General features: G+C 51.6%; 1 protein-coding gene across 2 annotated transcripts; it reads left to right on the forward strand.

The window, feature by feature from the left end:
• Positions 1-257: 257 nt before the first annotated feature.
• On the forward strand, positions 258-21,998 carry PLA2G5 (phospholipase A2 group V). 2 transcript variants are annotated; one of them, XM_075538407.1, is made up of 6 exons: positions 258-498; positions 5,839-5,910; positions 15,099-15,148; positions 17,557-17,701; positions 20,761-20,867; positions 21,510-21,998. In XM_075538407.1, the coding sequence occupies exons 2-6, from the start codon at positions 5,882-5,884 to the stop codon at positions 21,632-21,634; spliced, it is 456 nt and encodes a 151-aa protein (XP_075394522.1). In that variant the 5' UTR covers positions 258-498; positions 5,839-5,881; the 3' UTR covers positions 21,635-21,998. The 2 variants fall into 2 exon arrangements, with proteins under 2 accessions (XP_075394522.1, XP_075394520.1); XM_075538405.1 differs by lacking the exons at positions 258-498; positions 5,839-5,910 and adding an exon at positions 11,525-11,889.
• The last annotated feature ends 1,863 nt before the right edge of the window (positions 21,999-23,861 follow it).

Here is a 23,861-nt window from a genome sequence, read left to right on the forward strand (position 1 = left end):
CATCCTCACCCGCCTCTTGCCCTTCTGTTGTCCACCCATCCTCAGGCTCTGAGTTCTGACTCTGGTCTCACCCAGTTCAGGATGGGCCCAGCCTCCGGGCCACAGCCCAGACCCTTAGTCAGCAAAGCGTGCAGCCGGGGAGTGATTACTCCAGGCTGAAGGAATCAGCAAAGGCCTTTGAAGCAGAGGAGGCTGTGAAGGTACTCAGTGGGGACTCAAATGCTCCCGAGGCTTCCCCTCCCAGTGGAATTCACCAGGCAGGCGGCCAGGCCCCTTTAGCACAGCCCTGAGTTCTGTTTTTCTGTCAGGAGGCGGTTTCTGTGAAGGCTTAGGGGCCTGGGCTGGGTCAGACCCAGTTGGTTTCCGTGGAAGCTTCGCCTGAAGTTTCTTCTCGCTCCGGCTCGCTCTCTCCATTGTCCCTCACGTGAAGAATTCCCGAGGACAAGCATCTGTGCATGTGGAACCTGCAGGCTGAGGCCCTCAGTGGTCTGGCCTCAGGTAGGGATCATCAAGGCCTGGGGTTCCCGGTTATTCTGGCTGAAAAGGCTGCTCATGGAGACAGGCCAGGAGCTAGAGCTGAGGCCAGGCCTGAGGAGGTCAGTCCCTAACAGGGCCTTCAGAGCAGGGAAGGGGGAGAAGGCAATGGAAAAGGGGGGTGTGCGGAGAGGTAACGGTGAGGGCATGGGGGATGGGTAAAAGACAGGCTGTGTGCCAGGGGTCTCTAGGGCTGCTTGCCTCCCTTTGCCAGACGTTGTCAGACTTTGTGAGCTGGTGTGTTTCTTTGTTAAAAACTGTTTTATTGGCAGACAGTCCACATCGCATACAACTCAGGAGTTCAATCACAGCAAGAAGAGTTGTACAGTCATCACCACAATCAATGTCACAACATTTTCTTCGTTCTTGTCCTCGCTGTTATTGGTGTAGCTCTGAAGGAGGCTAGGCCACTTCTAAAGGGAAGCGGGGGCTTACTCAGAAGGTCATCTGTCCCTCAAAAGGTGGCAGGCTTATGAACGGGGTCACAGCTATGACATGTGTGTGTGTGTGTGTGTGTGTGTGTATCTGAGGTTTTACCTGGTGTTCTTTTAATTCAAATCACAATAAAATATCCCTGCTTGGGAAAGGGAATTGTGAACATCTCCCTAACAGCCTGCAGTTTGGATTACAATTCAATGTAAAAGACCCAAAGCCTTCGAACTAGACCATTAGGTAACATTCTGATAAATGAAGAAAAGATTAACGTTCTCAATTATTTCATTGAATTTGAATTCACAATCAATGCTCATAGAAGCAGCAGTCAAGAGATCAAATGACATATATTGAACTGGGTAAATCTCCTACATAAGATATGGCAAAAAACACCCCAAACTATTATAGGGAGGAAAAAGGGGTTCCTGGGGAGTGGAGTGGGGGAGGGAAGGATTAGGGGAGCTGATATCAAGGAGTTCAAGAAGAAAGAAAATGTATGAAACTGATAGTGGTAGCAATTGTACAATCCTGTTTGCTGTGATTGAATTATGGATTGTTATGATATCTGTAAGAGCTCCCAATAAAATGATTAAAGTTTTTTTCAAAGTGTTCAAAACAAGGAAGGTGTGCGTGATCCAAGCTATGTTATTTTCCATCACCTCCCATGCATGTGAAAATTGGACATTGAATAAGGAAGACCGAAGAAGAATGGATGCAGTGGGATTATGGTGAAGAACATTCAAAGTACCGTGATCTGCCAAAAGAACAAGCAAATCTGCCTGGGAAGGACAGCCAGAGTGCTCCTTGGAGGAAAGGATGGCGAGACTTGGTCTCACATACATTGGACGTGTTATCTGGAGAGAACATTCCCTGGGAAAGGACACCCTGCTTGGTCACGTAGAAGGGCAGTGAAAGAGGGGAAGACTCTAGATGAGACGGTTGGCGCGCACGGGGCTCAAACGAGACAATACTTGGGGAGACGACCCAGGAGCTGGCAATGTTGGGTTCTGTTGAGCATAGAGTCATTTCACTGTGAGCTGGAACTGACAACAACTACCTCAAAGTGGGTCCTGATCCCCAGGGGTAGCCGTTACTTCCCTAATCACCCCCATAACAGGATAGGATCTGTGACTTCTGCGTGCCCCCTGACTATGCATGACCAAATCCACCAGAGAAGCAGAGAGGGCCATGGGGGGGCGGGGGAGGGCTGGTGTCAGAACTGGCCCAACTCCGGGAAGTGACGGAGGTCTGACCTCTACCTCAAAGGAACCAGCTTTGCACCCACCCTGACGCTGGTCCTTTGGCAGTTCAATTAAACCCAGGTGCTCTCTTACAGCTCTCAGGAGGTAGAGTAGTGAGTGGCCACTTCCTAGGGTGGCACCGTGTTTCAGCACTCAGCTGCTCAGCACAGGGCTGTGATTTGAATCAGCGGCCTCCCCAGGAGAGCCAAGACCCGGTGGTCTTCTCCAGGAAGGATCACAGCCAGGAAAGCCTGATGAGCAGTTCGACTCTTTCGTTGGAAAGTCTTGCTCTGAGTTCAAACGGTCTCATTGGCCACGGGTTTGCTTTGGTTTTGTGTATCAGACAGGGATGGAAGAAAGGTCTGTGGGAAACTGAGGACCAGGAGCAGAGTGTCCGTTCTCAGGATTCAAGAAGACTGGGAGGGCAGGAGTCTGGGTGGAGGGAGGCCTTCACATTTGTGAGATGGAGAAAAGTCCCAGTCACCTTCTCCTAATTAAAGATCATCTCCACAACATCCTCCCATTCTAGTGCTACCTTAGTGTTTGTTACCTGTGGCACGCTCATGGCTGATCACAATGCGGCCGAGGCCTTCCTTTATGGGAGCAGACGTGTTTCTTTTGTTCAGCTGCCCAAGGGGCACTTGAATCCCCTCTGCCTGGCCCCTGATGCTAGCATTCGGTTTCTTCCCCCGTGAGCACAGGGACCTCTAGGGTTAAGATATTGCCCACTTTGTTACATATGTAATTCATGAGATCTGCATGTCCTGAGAATATAGACGTCTGTCAAAGAATATATTCACTCTCTCTGTCTGGTTCCCGCTGCCATGGAAGAGGTGAGTCCTTGCACGATTCGTCTGTTTAATTATCCCTTCAGTTAGTCCCTTGGGGAGCCAGCCTGTTGTGGGCTGTCTTCCACAAAGGACCCCAGTTGGTGCAGTGGGTTAAACACTGGGCTATTAACTGCAAGGTCAGTGGTTCAAACCATCCAGCAGCTCCAGGTAGAGAGATGAAGATTTCTGCTGAAGATTTCTGCTGCTGTAAAGATTTGCGGTCTTGGAAACTCTATGGGGCAGTTCTACTCTGTCCTTTAGGATCACTAGGACTATGAATGGACTGAATGACCGTGGGTGGTTGGAACAGGGGGAAGTATATTCCAGGTAGAGGGAAGAACACAAAGAAAGGAAGGCAAACCCCTGATGGTTCTTGAGAGTAAATAGTTTGACTAGATTTGTCAAAAATAGAACAAAACATGCTTCAAATGTTTCCTAGCATTTGGATTTGCCTTTTTAGCATTTTGGATCTTGTATTTTGTGCTTAGAATTTGCATTTTGGTGAACACTGGACTCGAACCTGTTATTGAGCGTTAGCTATGCCATGAACAAGCTGTGCATAGCAACTCAGGCCAAGCCTGGACGGAGTGCATCTTCATCACCAGGTTGCCAACTGGCGGAAGGCTCGCCCCGGAAGAGGAAGAAGCTACCTGGGCAGGGAGCACACAGTGTTTGTCAGGGCTCTCAGGAACGCAGGGAATTTTGCTGGCCTGCTTGTTCTTCTCTGCAAATCCTGACATTGCATGTAGCTTGGTCTTACACTTTTGCACATGAGAACACCCCCATGCTCCATCACCACCGGAGCTGGCTTCCTGTGCTTTTGGAAGGTCTCTGTGTTTCCCACCCTTAGAGAATGTTTCTTTAGCTGAGAAGTTAAGCGGGGCTGTGGCCCCAACTCCCACGCCACATTTCTGTTCCTAATAGCAGTGAATGAAAAGTGCTTCTGGGCACAGGAAATTTGCCTCCCCCTGAGATGACTCATTCTATTCCCAGGACACTTGAGTTGTTAGGGAAAAAAACCAAACCCTTGAAGTTGTGGAAAATATGGATGCAAGGAAACATGTGCCATTTCTCCATCCTTCACATGTATAACTCAGGGGCATGAATTGTAGTCATCACCTGCTCCAGGACCACATCTCTTAGGACCCTGTTCTCCACCTTTCCTGGAGTCCTACTAAAAGTACTTAACATTGATTGGATCTTTAGGACAAGGGAGCTTCAAAATGTTTGTGGAAAAATTCCGCTATCATTCAGTTTCATTTATCCAAAAGTTTGGTGTGTGTGTTTTTTTTTTTTTGGAAACCCCCTCGGATGTGCCAACACGTACCGTGTGTCACCGCAGAATATAGGCGTGAAGCTGCAGCTTCGTCTATTGGTCCCATTACTCAGATAGGTAAATTGAGGCATGGAGCAGGGCACACAGGTAATCTCAGTGGCGGCTGCAGGGCCTGGGCTGTTCACTATCAGGCTTCCTGCTCAGTGCTGTTCTGGAGGCAGGTGACTGTGACTTCTGATCGCCAAATATCCGGGGATAATCCCAATGATCATCATTGTCTTGGCTCTTCTTTTTCTGTGTGTAGTGGAAAGAACAGAGCCCGGTAAGATTCTGGGTCCACCTGCTACAGGAGCTGGGCAAAGGACTTGATACCTGCCCTGGGTTTCTCGACTTGTGGCATGGAGCTGGAATGGCCCACAAAATCTGTGAGGATTAAAGACGCAGAAGAATTCTTTAGGGGAAGCGTTAGAGAGACAGAAACCCCCAAAGGAGTCCATAGGCCTAGATGGAGACTTTGTCAAGAAAGCAACAGCTTCCCCTTTTGATATTTTTGTTTCATATGATTTAATAACCAAACTTTTGGACTCAGCCTTGTATTTCTGATGCTGGTCAGGCATTGTTGTGGTGCTGGGGTCAGGAGTGAACCGGAGGAGAATCCTGCCCTCAAGGGGGTGGGGTGGGAGGGGTGTTTTTAGTTGCTGAAGTGTGACTGAGCGGAGAGAGGAGAGCTGAGAACGGAGCTGTGGGGAGCTGATTCGTTTGGGTTGGACGTTCCTGTCAGGCTTTGAGCTGGAGCAGTGGTTCTCCACCCTCCTCATGCTGCGACCTATTCATACAGTTCCTCATGGGGTGCTGACCCCCCAACCATCACATTATTTTCGTGGCTGCTTCATCTCTGTCATTTTGCTACTGTGATGAGTCAGGCGACCCCTGTGAAAGGGTCGTTTGACCTCCAGGTTGAGAGCCGCTGAGCTGGGGCATCTGGCATTAGAAGTGTGCCAGGGCGGTGAGTGAACTCGGAGAATGGATCCACTCCGTAACTCTTATTGAGCACCTCCTATGTGCCAAGTTTGGGGTACAGGAGTGAAAGACACAGTAGAGTCCTAGTAGGAAGTCTTCATAGTAACCATACCTATAGACAACATACCCCGAGTCTCTCAGTTTCCGAATTTCCATGAACTTTTTGAAGTCCTCTCACAGTTACTGAGCACTTGGCAAGGAGCCTTCAGGCCTACTGGGTTACGCACTTGACTGCTAATCACAGGGTCGGCAGTTCAAAACTACCAGCTGCTCCGAAGGAGAAAGATGAGGCTTTTTATTCCTGTCTCAGAAACCCAAGGGGCAGGTCCACCCTGTCCTATAGGGTCACTGTGAGTCAGCATCGACTCGATGGCACGAGGTTTTCTATTTTGTGTGTGTGTGTTTCTGAGAATGCAAGCATGTACCAAACCCCTCTCCTGTATCATCTCATAGACTTACCAGGGTGACGACAGGAAGCTAATTCAGCCATCATCCAATTTTACAGACACTAAAACTCAGATTGGAAGAGATTGAACGCCTCACTGCTGATGACACGGACATCTGGAGGAGAATCCAGGTATGTGTGATCCCAGAGCGCAGGTTCTTTTCCCAACACGGTTCCTTCTCCTCACTTGCGGAATCCGCCATGTCTTCCCTCGGGGTCACCTGTTGAGTGACAGCTGTGCCTCAGTCACTGCTCAGCCGGGCTGCCTCCTGGCCTCAGTGTAGACATAAGAGTGGATTAACTCTCAGCGAGAAACAGGCTGACTCCACAGGGCAGGTTCCTGGCAAAATGCCTTCATGGAGGGGCTAAGGAGAGGGAGGGAGAAGAGACCGAGGGCCTTGGCAGCTAGAGGGCAGAGGAGGGAGAGAGAGTTTGGAGGAGGAGGCAGCAGTCAGCTAGGTGGTATCTCCAAGAGGAGGGGGCGGGGGGGTGTTCAGACTTGTCCAACACCAGATTTCTCAGCCACCTGAGGGAGATGGATTTCACTCCCTAGTCTTGGAAGTAGAAAGCCAGCCCTTTCTCCCTATTCTGTCTCCGTCCGGAAGCTCCGCCCATAGCTGCCCATCATGGTGACCTTGCTGGGCTTCCACAGCAAATGCCCCACAGTCCCACTGACCTGACCCAGGGGTGGTACCACAGACAGCAAGGAAGCCACATCCGAGGGGCTTCGTCAAGTGTGGGGGGAGAATGGAAAGGAAAGAATGGCATTTCCCCAGACCCATTTCAAAGCCCTGCCATACACTGGTGCGGTGAGGATGGCCCAGGCGTTCTGCTATACGGACAGTTGCCGTCCCCCTAGCGGGAGAGCGGGCTCCGGGATGGGGCCGGGCCAGGAACCAGGCAGCAAAGGGTTAAGGAGTGGGCAGTGAGGACATGGAGGTTACTCTTGGACTTTGAGGGAAAAGCAAAGCTAGGGAGTGAGGTCAGCAGAGGCCAGGAAGTGGCTTGTTTTCCTTTTCTGGGTTCTGCTGGGTTAGGGTGGGGAGCCCTGTGTCTGCTTGTCTGCCAGGGGGAGGAGGCAGTGCGGACAGGCAGGGCAGAGAGCATTCACCACCACAGGACACATCTCCGGGTTCCCGATGTATCTGCAGTCTATTGCCCCTGCCCACATAGAAAGCTCCCCACCTTGCGGAAGGACACAGCGTGTCCCCCGCGGGGCCTGGCATGTAGTAGGCTCTCAACAGATACTGCTTTGACGGATGTCCCTCGTTCACTCCTGGGTTACAGAAAACCCAAACCAAAGCAACCCAAAAACTAGCACTGTCCTGAATTGACCGGGTTTCCCCGAGATCCTACTGGTTAGACATGAGGGAGAGGGGGCTTTGAGGGGGCCTGAAGGGGGCGTTCCTCTGCTGGGAGGGGAGAGACGGAGAGAAAAGAAATCAACTGTGGGCAGAGGAAGGAGTCGACATCCACATCTTCCCAGACAAGAGTGTCTCTGGAGCCAGAGGGAGCGCCACAGGGGCGAATGAGAGTGAAAATCGGCACCTGTGGCCCAGCGCTGGCGGGCAGCTGTGCTCATTTGTCTGAAGGGTCACTGCGCATCAACTCAACAGCTCTGGGTTCCTTTGGAGTCCCACTGAGCACGTCTGGCAGGTTAATTAACCATCAAAAACAAACTGTCACGGGGACTCCTCCTGTGTCAGAGCAGAGCTGTGCACTATAGGGAAGCACCGAGTAGTTCTCTCTGTAACCCACAGGCCCGACGTCGTCAGTTCTCTCTGTAGCACACGGGACTGACGTCGTCAGTTCTCTCTGTAGCACACGGGCCCGACGTCATCGGTTCTCTCTGTAACACACGGGACTGGGGTCAACGGTTCTCTCTGTAGTACACGGGCCCGGCGTCATCAGTTCCAGTTCTCTCAGTAATGCGCAGGACTGACATCCCCCCGAATCGACTCACAGGCCTTTTGACAGACTTGGACCTTTCAGGAGCAGATCACCAGGCTCTCTTTGTAGGTGACTCTGCTGGAGTTTGAACCACCAATCTTTTGATTTGGAGTGGAGTGAGTAGCCATTTGTCCTACCTAGGACTTCTCCGTAAGATCAGCTCTCTTTTCCTCATTCACATAATGGAGAGTAGTCATCACCACCCAAGTTCTAGTGACAGCGGACTCCATCCAGCGTAGAAGGTCTTTGTGGGTTGGAGCGGACTTGGCAGCAACTAGCACCAAGACCACTGTGTCTAAGTGAGGACTTCCATCAGTGCCACTGAGCCCGCCCTTGACTCATGGGGACCCCATACCGAAGGGAACAGCGCAGTCCTGCTCCAGAGCCAGCTCCCTGATTGGCTGTGGGGCTAATCACCGGGTTTTCATTGGCTACTTTTCAGAAAGGGGACACTGGGCCTTTCTTCTGAGCCTGCCTTCCCCTGCAAGCTCCACTGTGGCCTGTTGAGCATCACAGTGATACGAGAGCCTCCAGGGGCAGGTGGCAGCTGAGCATGAGGAATATATATATATTAAAAACTTTCTTTTTTTAATTAAAAGATCATTTTATTGGGGCTTTTACAGTTCTTATAACAACCCATACATCAATTGTGTCAAGCACATTTGTACATATGTTGTCATCATTATTTTCTAGACATTTATTTTCTATTGAGCCCTTGTTATCAGCTCCTCTTTCCCCCATCTTCATGACTTCTTGATAAATTACACATTATTATTATTTTCCTATCTTACACTGACTGCTGTCTCCCTTCCCCCATGGTATCTGTTGTCTGTCCCCCTGGAAGGGAGTATGTGTGGCAATGTGTTGATTATTGCAATCATTTCCCCCTTCCTCCCCTCCTCTCCCCAACCCTTCTGCTATGGTTACTCCCATTCCTGTTCCTGGATCCCATGGGTTGTGGGCTCTTATCTCTTATCTGTACCTGTGCACATGCTCCGGTCTAGCCTGCAGTGAAAGGCAGCACTGGGGTCATGATAAGGGATGGGGTGTGAGCAAGCCTCAAGGAACCAGAGGAATAATGTGTGTTTCATTGGTGCTTTACTGCGCCCTGGTTGACTTATCCCGTCCCTTGTGATCCTTCCGTGAGGGGATGTCCCATTGTCTACAGATGGGTTTTGGGTCTCTGCTCTGACCCAACCTCATTCTCAAACAATGGTTTTTTATTTGTTTGTTTGGGGTCTTCTGATGCCTGTTACCCGATACCGTCCACATCTCATGATCATACAGGCTGGTGTGCTTCTTTCTTGCTTCCCCGCTAGATGGCCACTTGTTTAACTTCAAGCCTTTAAGACCCCAGACACTGTATCTTTTGATTGCCAGGCTCCATCTGCTTTTTTCACCACGTCTGCTTGTGCACCCGCTTTGTCTTTAACGATGTCAGGAGGGTGAGCATCACAGAATGCCAGGCTGTTAGAACCAAAGTGTTCTTGCATTGAGGGAGGACTTGAGCAGAGGCCTGAAGTCCATCTGAGGCTGTAAATATTTACGGGAGCAGACAGCCACAGCGTGCTCTGGTGGGCAGTTAGCCCAATGTCTAACTGGTAGTGCTTTGAGGACTCATTCGCTGTGACTCCAAAAGCAACCCCAAACTCACTGCAGTTGCGTCTACTCTCACTCACAGTGACCCCACAGGACAGCCTCGAACTACCCTTGTGGGCTTCTGAGACTCTACCTGTTTGCAGGAGTAGAAAGCACTGTCTTTCTCCTGCAGAGGAGCTGGTGGTTTCGAACCACTGACTCTGCAGTTAGCAGCCCCATGTAGAACCACTGTGCCACCAGGGCCTCTCCTTCTTTATACGGTTAAACTGAAACTAAACCCACTGCTGTTGAGCCAAGCCCCACTCCCAGAGACCCTGCAGGACAGAGCAGACTTGCTCCTTTGGATTTCTGAGACTGTAAATCATCCAGGGAGCTGCAGCCTCCTCTTTCTCCCTTGGAGCAGTTGGTGTGTTAGAACTGCTGACCTTACAGTGATCAGCCCAACACATAGCCCACCACCCGCCAGGTCTCTTTGTTAGCCAGCACTTCTTTACAGATTTAAGATCTTTAAAATGCATCATACGTTGAAACGACACCCATCCCTCCTTTCCATTTCCGCATAGCCTTAAAAGTCTGTTTCTTTTGGTGTGAAGCGTTCTCTCTCTCTCTCTCTCTCTCTCTCTCTCTCTCTCTCTCTCTCTCTCTCTCTCTCTCTTTCTTCCCCCCTTGGTAATGGTGGTCTCAGGCAGTCAGCTATCACCGAGTTACTCACATTTGCCCTCCGTCCCCCTGATAGCAGCCCTGTGGGGAAGGTGGACAACAAGCAGCCCATTGAAAGAAGAGCGAGCAGAAGCAACTGACCTGAGGTGCCATCGCTAGCCGGGAGGGAAGCCAAGATTCCAACCCTGGCCGCCCTCACCATGGGTCCCATGCCTCCCTGCCTTATGTATGCCTCCCACGGTCTCTTCGCCACATGCCTCTGGGGTGGGAGAGGCAGAGCTCCGTGTTTCCTGTGAGAATGAAACACGGGGGTCACCCAGCGCTGGAGAGGCTGAGTTGCGGTTCTAAGCACAAGCTGCTGCTTTCTCCTTTCTCAAGGGAATCAACACCGGGAGCTGGCAAGGAGTGCCCCAAACCCAAAGCCCGAAGGAGGGAGACAGCCTGTTAGAACGGCTCCAAAGAACGGGGGCTTTCTTGCCTCCAGTAGCCAGCCTGGAGGCCGGGCAGAGAGAGTCGGGCTGGCCCCTGCAGCACTAGAGAGAGGAGGGGCAGGCACCCAGTCTAGGAGGGCTTCTCCCTGCTCTCAGGCCATTTCTGGGGTGAGTCCGAGCCAGACTGAAACCTGAGCAGCAGTCCTGGGCCAGAGGACCGGACAAAGCCCTGTGTGTGGGTGTCACGGGAGGGAGGCCCATGAAGGGGGTTGGGAGGAGGTGGCCCAAGCCAGAGCGCCTTCATGCCTTTCCAGAGTGCCACCCCCACACCGATGACAATGTAGCTAAATGAAGCGCTGCTTCTGCACAAGAGGGAGAGGGGGAACCATCCAGGGGTTCCATGGGGAGTGTGAGCTCCCAATTGGGGAGGAGACAGGTGGGCACAGGGTGGTGGGACCTGGGGAGGGCCAACATAACCGAGGGGTGTAACAACAGTCCCTCTGCAGGCCTGAAAGACAGATAGACAGACAGGCAGATGGTCGCATGGGTGAGGAATGTCCACTGCGGGGGCTGCCTTACCTGAGGGGGAACAAGAGCACAGAGTGGGGTGCCCGGGGACACTTGACCCCCGCCTTGCCTCCCTGGCAAAGAGAGAGGCAGCCTAGGTGGGCGTGGGCTGTCTGTCCTTCCCAGCCAGGAGACATGAGCCAGGGTCCTGTAAGCACAGGGACGGGGGGTGCTGTATGTGGACAGTGGATAGCCTGTCACAGGGTGAGCTGCCATCTCACCAGGCTGTCTGTCTCTGCTCCCCACCCCACCCCATTTCTGAAACCATGGCTCTGCTTCAGAATTATCCTGAGGCCACATGCCTTCCTCTCTGTGGTCCCTTGATAAAAATAGCAAATCCCACGTCCTGCTGTGGGCTGACAGACTCGCCACGTCCCCAGACACCCAGGGCATCTCTTGGATGCCAAGCCATCCCCACTGTGAAACCTTTCTCTCCCCTCCCAGACCCATTTCCCGAGCCCTGAGCCTGCCTCTCTCTGGCACCGTTTCCCCTCCCTGACACCAGGAGCCTGCCTCCCATGGGGCAGCAGAGCATTGGGAGGAGTAAGCTTCAGTCCTGGGCTAAAGGCTCAGCAACTCTCTTCATGCTTCTGGGCCCTCCGTTGTTGACACACAGAATCCAACACCTTTACTCACTCAGTCACTCAGTCAGTCAGTCAGTCAGTCACTCATTCATTTATTCTGTCACTCACTCACTCATTTATTCACTCAGTCACTCATTGATTCACTCACTCACTCACTCACTTATTCACTCACTCACTCACTCACTCACTCACTCACTCACTCTCTCATTCAACAAGCAGTCATCTAAAAGGACAGACCTTGTCTTGGCAAAGTGGTCTGACAGCGCCCACCTTCCAGGCTGTTGGAGGCTTAAAGAGGCTGAGGACAGTGCCCGACACAGGTAAGCAGTCACTGTTCCCTTTATGGTCCCCGTCGAAGTTTGGGGAGGCGGCAGAGGAAGCTTGGGGCAGAAGGAATAGGGCCTGGGGCCCTTGTCTTCTCTCCTGGGGGGTGGGCGGGGCAGGGTAGAGCCCTCAGAGCGGAGTCTGTGGGTGGACACAGGCCTCAGGAATGTTCCTGGAACTCAGAGGAGCTGCTGGACGAAGGGTGGGAGGAGCGGCTAGCCAAGGACCAAGCACCCTCTGTTTTGGGGGCAGGCCTTAGTCACTACCAGGGGCTTGAGGACAGAGCACTGACATAGGGATGGGGAGAGGAGGGGGTCACAAAATCTAGGGATTAGGAGATGGCAGGGTACTGAAGGAAAAATCCTAGCTGAGCAGCTTGGGAAAACCAGGACTTCAGGTGGGGAGGTGCCAGTAAGAAACTTCTGGGAAGAATGCACTTCAGAGGACAGCGCTGAAGCTACAGCTCAGGGAGAGAGGCACATCTGATCAGAGCACACAGGAGCAAATGAAGAGGGAAGGAGAGAGAATGGAACACATCCTGACCCACCAAGCCCGGAGGACGATATTCCCGCTCAGAGCAGCCAATGCACAGCGAGGACCATAAGGCCGGTCCCATCACTGACCCATTGCACTTTGAGGGACAACGCTGGAGGCACAGTGTGGGAATCGTGCCCCATCTGACCCTATCACTCCAGGGCAAAACTCTAAGCAACAGAGCAGCAACGAAGTCCCCGGGGAACACCAAAAATAGACTTTGAGGCCAGGGGGTGGCACCCAATCAGGCTCGACTGGAAAACACTCCTAAAGGTCAACAAACAGACCCAGAACTACTTATTGGCTTTTCTATCTTTTTTTAATCATCATTTTTGTTGTTGGTTTTTCTTTTGATGTTTTATTTTGCTCTCTTTTGTGTGCTTATAACTGTCTCTTCAGGTCTATCTAGATAAGATAGGCAGGATAAACAATCTGGAGGAAAAAAGCAACAGGGCCTATAATTTTGGGGGGCATGGGAGAGGGGGAGTCGGGGGAAAGCAAGTGGGTGTTAACAAATCCAGGGACAAGGGAACAACAAGTGATCTAAAATCGATGGCAAGGAGTGCATAGGGTGCCTGGTAGGGCTTGATCAAGGGCAATGTAACTGAGAGGAATTACTGAAACTCAAATGAAGACAGAACATGATGGTGGGACAAGAGGAAAGTAAAAGGAAATAGAGGAATGAACTAGGCATTTATAGAGATCTAAATACAGGCATGTACATATGTAAATATATTCATACATAATGATAGGGAAATAGATCTATGTACATATATTTATAGGTTTAGTATTAAGGTAGCAGATGGACATTGGGCCTCTACTCAAGTACTCCTTCAATAGAAGAACAGTTTGTTCTGATAACCTGGCACTCTGTGATGCTCACCTTCCCTATACGATCACTGAAGACAAATGGTGCATAAGTAAATGTGGTGAAGAAAGCTGATTTATCCCAGCTATCAAAAGATATAGCGTCTGGGGTCTTAAAGGCTTGAAGATAAACAAGCGGCCATCTAGCTCAGAAGCAATAAAGTCCACATGGAAGAAACACACCAGCCTGTGTGATCATGAGGTGTTGATGTGGTCGGGTATCAGGCATCAAATATCCAGAACAAAAAATCATATCATTGTGAATGAGGGGAGTGTGGAGTGGAGACCCAAAGCCCATCTATAGACAATTGGACATCCCCCGTACAGAAGGGTCACAAGGAAGAAACAAGCCAGTCAGTGTACGGTATAGCACCAATGAAACATACAACTTTCCTCCAGTTCCTTAATGCTTCTACCCTACCCCCCACTATCATGACCCCAATTGTGCCTTACAAATCTGGTGAGACCAGAGCATGTAAACTGGTACAGATAAGAGCTGAAGCACAGGGAATCCTGGCCAGATAAACTCCTCAGGACCCATATTGAGAGCAGCGATACCAGGAGGGTAAAGGAAAGGGGAAGGTGGGGGAGAAAACGGGAACTGATCACAATGGTCTACATCTAACCCCTTCCAAGGGGGACAGAAAATAAAAAGGTGGGTGAAAGGAGACATCAGTAAGTGTAAGACATGAAAAAATAATGATTTATAAATTATCAAGGGTTCATGAGGGAGGGAGGGAGGGAGGGAAAAATGAGAAGCTGATACCAAGAGCTCAGGTAGAAAGAAAATGTTTTGAAAATGATGATGGCAACAAATGCACATATGTGCTTGACACAATGGATGCATGTATGGATTGTGCTAGGAGTTGTACGAGCCCCCAATGAAATGATTTAAAAAAAGAAAGAAAGAAAAAGAAACATCTGAGAGACCCAGTTAGAATCCGGCCTGGCCTGCGACTGGAGGAAGCTCCGTAGCTATTTGGTTTCTGGACCCCGCGTGGCTGCGTTTGGTCAAGGGCAATGCCGTGGAGGGATGTTGGGGACTCTAGACCAGCTGGCACGGCACCCGTCTAAGGAGTACCCACACTTGTGAGGGAGGATCGAGGCGCGGCAGGAGGCAGGGAGGGGGTGCAGAGAAGGAGTCAGTCAGAGAGGACACAGTGAGGGCGCAGTGACCAACTCAGCCAGCATGCAGCGAGGGCCTCGCAGGGGTTCGGTCAGGCAACACAGCCCGGGGACACCCTCCCTGAGCTGGCCTGGCACAATCTCCCTGACAGTGCCCACGGTCCGTGCCCACCGTCAAGAGGAAGACTCAGGTTGGGGCAGCCTTTGGTTTGGCTGCACATTCAGAGCCAGCCTGGACACAACTCCTCCGCGACCCTCACCCCCCACCGCCCCCGGCAAAGTCCACTCTCACTCGAACCGCCCCTCACCAGCTGCTTCCCGTTCAGGCCTCGTTCTTCAAGTCCACATCCAGCCACGTGGGCCACGGAGTCTCCACGGAGGCATTTCCCATCTGTCTCTGGTGACTTTGGGACATTGTTCCCCAGCGGGTCAAGTACGTCTGGTGTCTGTAGTTAGGTGCACTCCTGGTGGGAAAGCTCATTCCTGCCTCTCTGGGGTCAAGATCCCTACAAATGCCCCCAGAACCCCCTGATTGGTTGGTTGGTTTCAGGCCTGGGTCAGCCCGTTTCCTGTATAGTAGGATGGGTTGAGGCAAGGTGGAATGCCAGGGCTGGCGCCTGAAAGGGCCCTGTAGTCGCCACCTCATAGGCACGTCACAGGGATGTGCTTTCTTTTCCAGAACCCCAGAGATGAAGGCCCTCCTCACGCTGGCTTGGCTTCTGACTTGCAGTAAGTGCTGTCCCTGGGACTCCTGGCTCTTTGACCTTGCATTCAGCAGTGGGGAAGGAGACACATCTTTGAGGAAGTAGAGACTTAAGTTTTAAATCTCAACCCTGCACGGGCTATGTAGATGCCTCAAGAACCTTCTCTTTGCTAAGCCTCGGTTTCTCCATCTGTCCCATGGGTGGCCCTGGGCAGGTGGGGCTCCAGCAGGGTCCCAGGAGACGATAGACGGCAGGCTGACCTCGGAGGAAACAAACTTGGGAAACATGGGAGACAAACATTCTACGTGAGATGGGCCAGTCAGAGTGCAGTGTAGCAACCTTGAAGCACACAACTTTCCTCTAGTTCCTAAATGCTTCCTCCCCCGCTACTATCACAATCCCAATTCTGCCTTCCAAATCTGGCTAGACCAGAGGATGTACACGGGTACAGATAGGAACTGGAAACACAGGGAATCCAGGACAGACGATACCTTCAGGACCAGTGCTGAGAGTGGCAATACTGGGAGGGGGGAGGGAGGGTAGGGTAGAAAGGGGGAACTGATTACAAGGATCTACATACAACTTATTCCCTGGGGGATGGACAACAGAAAAGTGGGTGAAGGGAGACATTGGACAGTGTAAGGTATGACAAAATAATAATAATTTATACATTATCAAAGGTTCATGAGGGAGCGGGGATGGAGGGGGAAAATGAGGAGCTGATACCAAGGGCTCAAGTAGAAAGAAAATGTTTTGAGAATGATGATGGCAACAAATGTACAAATGCGCTTGACACAACGGATGAATGTATGAATTGTGATAAGAGTTGTACGAGCCCCCAATAAAATGATTTAAAAATGGAACTAGAAAAAAGAATAAAATATTTAAGATGATAGCAAACACAGGTTAAAACAGAGACCTTTAAACACACAGCCTAGCCCCCGGTCCCTGGGTCATACTCTGCTCAGGCTTGTCCAAGCCTCCAACACAGCGCACGGCTGCCCTCTCCCAGTGGAGAGGCAACGGAACAGCCTGCGCAGCACCTGCCTCCGGGGCTCCCGGCAGCCACTAAGCCTGCAGTCAAAACCATGCACTTCTCTGTGGGAGAGAGTGGGCTTTCTGCCCCCTAAAGAGTTTCAATCTCGGGAACTCCCAGGGCCAGTTCTCCTTTGTCCTATAGGGTCGCTATGAGTCGACATCGACTGGATGGTATTGAGCTTGGTGTTGGGTTTGCAGCCCGGTAGCCACGAGTACGACTCTTCAACTGGCTGCCTTCCTCTTCGCTGTCTGCCAGCCGAGGGGATGAGAGGGACCAGGAGGGGCCAGTCCCAACAGGAGAACGAGAAGGGACGGCTCATGCTGCAGGTTGCCCTTGTGCACGCACGAGTTCCTGCAAAGTGTTCCCGGCAGCTGCCTGGACCCTCCCCTCCGGAGGGTCGGTGGGTGGACTGTGGAGTCTGACAGCTGTGTAGGAACCCCAGCTCTGCCTGTCCTCTCGGTGTGACCTTGAACAAGCGGCACAGCGACTCTGCCTCTGTCGCTCCTCTGTTAGATGGGGCTGGTAGCAGGAGCGGTTGCAGTGGCTTTAGGCATTAAGCCAGTTCAGACATGTGGAGTCCTTAGAACGTGCTGGGCACAGAGAATTGGCTGAACTGATGCTAGCTCTGGTGAGTGGGGACCCAGGCTCGCGGAGCTGGTGTAGGGGACTCAAGTCGGGAATCGTCGTGTTTAATATCCTAGACCTCCCTGCAGACTTCAACCTCATCGGGGCTGGATGCTGAGCTGGACAGATGGTGGGGTTGCCCTTGTCAGGTTGGAACATGCAAGAATGGCTTCTTCAGGCTGCTTCGCTTTCAACTCTCTGTGAGACCTGGGCCAAGGCGCCTGACCTCGCCGAATCTGTTTCCCATTGTGTAACATGGAGAAACTAACTGGTGGCAATCATCTCCCAGGGTCGCATCCTGCTCCAAGTTTCTGTACCTTGAGTTCCAAATGGTGTTTGCGGAATAAGAGAGGGCTGAGGTGGATGGCCAGAAGTGAAAGGAAGTTAGTCATTCGTGGAATCTGGCATTTTGTAATCATTTACGTCTGTCTGCCGCTGTGCTCAAAATTTACACATGGCGTCTTAGTCAGCACCTACGACAGTCCCAAAAAGCAGGTACTGCTTTCGGGTCTCCTTTTACAGCCGAGGGCTGTCTAACACGGTGTCATGAATCAGTGGCAGAGTCAGGATTTGAACTCAGGTCGTCTCATTTCCCATGTCTACAACTCTTTGCCATCCCTCTGCACCTTTCCCCCGGCCTCTCTTGTTCTTCTCCCACGTGGGGCCTCCAGGTCCCCCCAGGATGAGAAAAGGGTCAGGATGGTGCTGGGGACGTGGGGCTGCAGCAGGGGTGCCTGCGTTTCATCTGGGGACGTGGGACTATCTTTCAGGTGTGCATACTGTGCCAGGGGGCTTGTTAGAGCTGAAGTCAATGATTGAGAAGGTGACTGGAAAGACCGCCCTGACCAACTATGGCTTCTATGGTTGCTACTGTGGCTGGGGTGGCCGAGGGACCCCCAAGGATGCCACCGACTGGTGAGTTGATTGACTGATTACCCTTTATGCTCAGGGCCGTGGGAAATCTGCCAGATGGGCATTGGTGCACCACTTGGTGGATGAGAAAATTCAGAATCTCAGAAAGGGTAACTGATATGTCCAAGAAGGTCCACTGAGCAAGCAGCCCCTCCTGCTGTGTCTCAGTTCCCTGTTGCTGCGTAACAAAACGCCCTGACACACAGTGGCACAAAGAAACCGCACTCATTCGTTCTGCTCATGGCTCTGCCAGGCCTTGGTGTGGGGGCCCTGTTTCTGTTGGGTAACTTAACTGGGGCTGGATGGTGCACTTTTGAGATGGCTCCCTTACACGGGCGGCAAACTGAGCCGAGGCTGCAGGCCTGGGTTCTCAACTCCTCTCACTCGGGCCCCTCCAAGGTTGTCCGGACTCCGCTCTGCATGGTGACTCTGGGTTCCAAGAGTTGATGTACCAAGACCACCAAACAAAAGGGTGAGGCATTTGAATGAAGTGTGTTAGTCTGGGTAGACTAGAGAAACAAACCCATGGACACACATATGTGTATAATAAAGAGATTTATAAACAAGAGCAATTGAGCATTGAGAAAACATCCCAGCCCAGTCCAGATCAAGTCCATAAGTCCGATATTAGCCCATATGTCTGTTACTAATCTATAAAGTCCTTTCCAGACTCATGAAATACATGCAATGATGCCGAACGCAGGAAGATCACAGCCAGTGGGTAGAAAATCTTTGGCTCTAGTGGCATTGGGACCATCTCAGTGCTGGCAGGGGTCTCTGCATCAGGTTGGGTCTTGTCAGCTACTATGTCAGGTGTGAGCAGAGAGTCTCCCACCTCCAAGAATGAAATTCAACATATCTCAGAATTCTCAGGAGAAGGCCATGCCCACACAGAGGCCTCATCGGCTATGATCTGATTGACAAGCTAGACTCCACCCCTACACTCTTAATTCTCAAATTGACAAACGATAATATATCTACCATAGAAGGATCTCGCTCCAGAAAGCCTATGCTGTCACCTGGACTCTTGGAGATGGCCACAACCGCTTCTTGATGGCCGAGCAGCAGCGTTCTAGAAGACAGAGGTGATGGAAGATACTGTCCTCCAGAAAATGCACGCAGTCGGGTGAGCGATGCTTTTTTGCAGACTGGAGTGAACCCGTGAACCCAATGGCAATTTATAATTAAGCACATGGCAGACGGAGGGACCTATGTTTCTCACTGTTGGAGTGGGAGTGCTATGGGAAGCCAGGGAGGAAGCGAGGCTGGTCCATGGGATGAGGAATTCGAGGTGGAGACTGCAGACGCTGATGGTTACATACAGAAACACTTTCAGATAGGCATCGGTCAGTATAAACACACACAGGTAGGTATATTTTTGCTGTCAGGTGCGGGGGCCTAAAAGACATAACACGTGCCCAGACCTGGTTTCTCCAACCATTTCCCAAAGGAAGGAATGACGCCTGATTTTCAGGAATCTACAAAGAAGCGTGCAACATCTGGAAGTGGCTGAAAGAAGGGCAATGTTAAAACAGAAGAAGCCCCAAAACCACAGGAACGGGGGCGTGTTGAAGAAGAGCAGGAGACAAGCGAGAGAGCGCCGGCTGGCGAGACAGGGACCCCGTAAGCATCAAAATTGAGTATTTTATGTCCAGAGTATTAGGCAAATATCCACGAATCCAAGCCAAAGCAAACCTGTTGCCATCGGATGAGCTGATTCATGCCCGGCCCACATGTTGACATAGTCAGCTGCTTCATGCGCTTTTTAACGCTGATCTTCATGGAAGAGTGTCACCAAGGTTTACTTCACTCTGAAACACTTGGTGGATCCGAACCACAAACCTTTAGATTCACAGCCAACCACAAATCACTGAGCCACCAGGGACCGACTGATGTAAATAAGTGACAGAAAAAATTAACATAGAGAGGAGGAAAGACAAGTGCCCAGTGCAGAACATTCGAAACAGTTTGCACCCAGCGGGCGCATGACTCCCCTCTGCTTAGGTCTGGGCTGCCCGTGGTGACTTCCTCCCAGAGCGTAACCTCTGCTGTGGGGAAAGAGAGAGCCGTGGAGAAACCTGGCCAAGGTCAGCAGCAGCGGGCACAAATCAAGGTGATAATTCAGACAGTGAGAGGGGAGTGGGGGGGGGGGTGCACTCTGCAGGTGACTGACTGCAGCCTACACACTGCAGGCACGTGATGGCACGTTGCTTTTGTGGTTTTCTTCCCAACAATCCGTAACCCGTCTTCTCATGAGAGAAACGTCAGCCAGATTCCAACAGTGGGACACTTTTCAAAAGCCCTGACCAAGGCCAATACTCTTCAGAACGGTCAAGACCATCAAGAACAAAGGAAGTCTGAGAAGCTACACAGCCAAGAGCAGCTTAAAGAGACATTGTAGCCCAATGTAAGGTGGCATCCTGGATCAGACCCTGGGCTACACTCAGGAAAGACTAAGGAACTTGCAATAAAGGATGAAGTTTAGTTAATAATAATGGGTCCATGTTGGTTCATTAATTATAATAAATATCATACATAAATACGTGAAAAGGAGAAACTGGATACTAGGTACATAGGAACACTAATATCTTTTCTAATTTTCTGTAAATAAAAATGGAAGAAAAAGAAACAAAATCTGCCACCCCTACCTAACCTAGTCTAAGTTAACATTATGTTCCCGTAAGCATTTGATGTGAATCACATGGTCACTCAGGGACCCAGGCTCCTTCTGTCTTGTGGCTCTGCAGTCCCCTGGGGCCTCAGAACCCTCTGCTGGATCTTCCCTAGTCCCCTGAGAGATGGAGAGAGCGTGGTGTGTAGTTAGGGAGATTTTCAGGGACAGGTCTGGATGTGGTGTACATCACTTGGGTCCACTAGCTGCTGACGCAGCCACACCCACTTGCAAGGCAGGCTGGGAAATGTAGTCTAGCTGTGGGCCCAGCGGGGAAAGTGAGCCCATGAGCTAGAAAAGCAGGAAAGCATTCAGCCATTATGTTCAATGCTTTTTCTCTGCCAGAGGTGGCCTCTGGGGACCTGACGTGCCTGAGCATTTGCGTCGACAGGTGCTGTTGGGTGCATGACCACTGCTACGGACGGCTGGAGGAGACAAGCTGTAGCATCCGGACTCAGTCCTACAAGTACAGAGTCACACGGGGCTTGGTCACCTGTGGTAAGACGGGGCTTCCTGTTCCGCTCCTACGGAGAGCCTGATCCAGATGAGTTCAACTGTCAGCCTATATCAGCCAGCCTATATCTTGGGATATAGAGATCAGCCAGCCTATATCTTGGGCTGGTAGTTAGGGGAGCAGGGTTATCTTAGCTGCGTCAGACCCCAGGGGAAGGGCTCGGGGACCACCTTAACCGGACTTTGAATCCCTCATCCAATGTTATTCCTTGTGGAGTAGGTTTGGCTGCCCTGCTCCACGAAAGCTCAATGACCTGCCGGTGCGCACAGCTAGAGTTCAAGCTCAGGTGCATCTGAGTTTGAGGCTAAGTCTGGGGGGGGCTACCTCCTCTCTGAGAACTGGAGTTCCTCCACAGCAGGGCCTGCCTCCACCCTCAGAGGGGAGCTCCGGAGGGTGTGAGAACCCCTGAGATGGACAGCCTCACTCTGGGCCGTGGGTGTGCCTGCTCCAACACTTGATGCCTTTCCCCCACTCCTCCCCCTCGCACAGAGAGCTTCCTGAGAGCCAGAAGCAGACTGGGGGTGGGGGGGTCTGTTCAGACAAGCAGCCAGTGTGTGGACTGCAGTCAGTTGCCTGCCTAGTGCACCCCCTTCCCCCTCCACTGCCCTCTCACTGTCTTCCTGCAGAGACTGGGACCTTCTGCCAGACGCAGCTCTGCGCCTGCGACCGCAAGCTCGTCCACTGTCTGGGGAGAAACCTACGGAGCTACAACCCCATCTACCGATTCCTTCCGAACATCTTCTGCTCCTAGTGACCGACCTGGACCAGCACCTTTGCTTTCTTCTCCTGAACAGAGTTCCTGGCTCTGCTATTCCTCAGGGAGCCTCCCTGGTCTGGGGCCCCACTCTTTCTCCAGGGTCTCCAGGGGGCACCCCACCCTCCGGTCCCCCAAGAAGGACTCTGATGAGAGGTATTGGCAGGGCCAGAATGCTAGAGTTGCCCCCTCTCCAGCATCCCCCTGCCCAAGAGGGAGAGTCTCCAGGGATTTATTTGACTTCTTTGTTTCTGCAACCAACTTACCACGCCCCTCCCGTGCTCCCGGGAGTTTTACTTAAGTAGAAGGGAAACCGATGCCCTCAATCTGCCAGGCAGGTGCAGACTTTCAATAAAATGCATTCTCATGAAAACCACCCAGGGACTTTCCTCTGCTGTAGGCAAGCTGCCTGGTTCTCGCCCCCCTCCCTACTCCCTACCCCCCCCCCCCCGCCAGTGCAGGAAATTGAAAGTGAACCGAGTTCCCTGGGTGAGAGGAGGCACAGAGGGGCAAATAGAAGCTTCCCCTTCTCGGGGGTTATCTCCTTAAGCCTTGGTGCGGTGGGGAGGGGGGCAAAAGGGAGGGGGCATTCTCAAGCAGGACACTGGGTTCATTCTCCCTCGTGAGAGTGGAGACACGGGGACTGGCAATCATGCCAGCGTAGGCATCTAGGCTCGAAGGACCACGTTCGGGCCCCCTGCTTGGCCTTTCTCCAGCTGCAGATGTCAGTCCTGTTAGCAGCCCCGCCGAGGTTGGGTGTCATGGAAAGTCAAAGGGGACTCCCCTAGCCCCCCTTGATGCTTCCACCAGGGGAATTTCATCAAGCAGGGATTATTATTATTAGTTAGGATTCAGCAGTGGCACTGATTTAACAGAGGAAGGACATTAAAAAAAAGAAAAGAAACCCAACTCATTCCGCAGCTCATGAAAGAAAGGGGCTTGGAAACAAAGCCTGCCGAGGAAAGCTCCTCCCCGAACTAAGGGGGTGCCTTCCAAGAAAGGGCCTTGGCTCCCCCAACCCAAGCCCCAGCCCCAGGTCTGAGTCACCACATGATAAGTGAGGTCCATTGTTAAAAAAAAAAAAAAACCCTCTGTGTTGAAATTCCAAAACAAAATTTGATTTTAGGAGATGACTTTGAATGGTATTTTTTGTTTTTTTTTAAAGAAATATTTGCTATGGACTTGTAGTACGGGACAGTGAAACTGGACTAGGAACTGCTCCGTTTCACCACAAAATTCTCTTCATCGAAGCCTTTCCTACATCTAATTCCACTTGGGTCTGTGGGGGACATAGGAGGCCTTGCTCTTAGACGCCGCTTCTCTCCAGTTGTGATATTGTGGGTGACCCAAAAGAGCCCCCACCCCAGGTTTCTCCTTCCTTTACGTTCAGGGGCTGTTGGCAGAGGTGATGGGGTAGTGGTGGTGTCTTGCTGGTAAAAGCCACCGGGCGAGGATGCAGGCAGGCCTTTCTCCCTAGGCAACCCTGTTCTGAGCCAAAGCATCCAGACAGGTGCGGACAGGCATTTACAGGTGAGGGAATTTGCAGTCTTAAGAAAGTCACAGCATAGGCTGACACGAATTTGCACGTAGAAACAGCTAGAACCTGAACTTTGGGATTGTGGGGAATTGCATTTAGTTACCAGGAAAATGAGGCCCAGAGAAGTGAAGAGACTTTCCCAAAGCCACTCAGCTCAGCAGCATTAGGAGGGGGACTGGACCTCAGGTTCTGGCTCCAAATCCTGTGTTTCTACCACTGTCCCACACTTGATTCAGGACTTTGGACTCCCTTACACTCAAACCCATACCCCAGAAATAACCAGATGATCAAAACAACAACAACAACAACAACAACCCCCAAACCAATAAAACCAAATTCACTGCCATTGAGTTCATGGTGACTCATAGCAACCCCCTGTGGGTTTCTGAGACTGCAAGTGTTTACGGGAGTAGAAAGCCCAGTCTTTTTCCCAGGGTATGGCTGGTGGTTTCGAACTGCCAACCATGTGGATCACAGCGGCTCTCCAAAGTTCAAGTTGGGGGCTGGAGGTAGTGGGACCAACATGAGTTCTAGGCTACCCCTGTGGGCCCTAGTTTGTCCTTGTTCCCCACTTGAGACCCCCTTCCCCTTTAACTTCAGGGGGTCGCACCAGCCAGAGAAGACACTGTCTCCTGCAGAGTGCTGAACCAGCTGCCACATCTGTCCAGGCAGATTCCTGTCTCCACC

The sequence above is a fragment of the Tenrec ecaudatus genome, chromosome 1 (assembly GCF_050624435.1).
Source record: "Tenrec ecaudatus isolate mTenEca1 chromosome 1, mTenEca1.hap1, whole genome shotgun sequence".
Taxonomy (NCBI): Eukaryota; Metazoa; Chordata; class Mammalia; order Afrosoricida; family Tenrecidae; genus Tenrec; species Tenrec ecaudatus.

Coding starts and splice junctions, on each gene's coding strand:
- PLA2G5 (XM_075538405.1), top strand. CDS start 11,570: ATGCTTCTGGGCCCTCCGTTGTTGACACACAGAATCCAACACCTTTAC. Junction 11,890..15,098: donor GAGGACAGTGCCCGACACAG/GTAAGCAGTCAC, acceptor TTTCTTTTCCAG/AACCCCAGAGATGAAGGCCC. Junction 17,702..20,760: donor CCCAAGGATGCCACCGACTG/GTGAGTTGATTG, acceptor TTGCGTCGACAG/GTGCTGTTGGGTGCATGACC.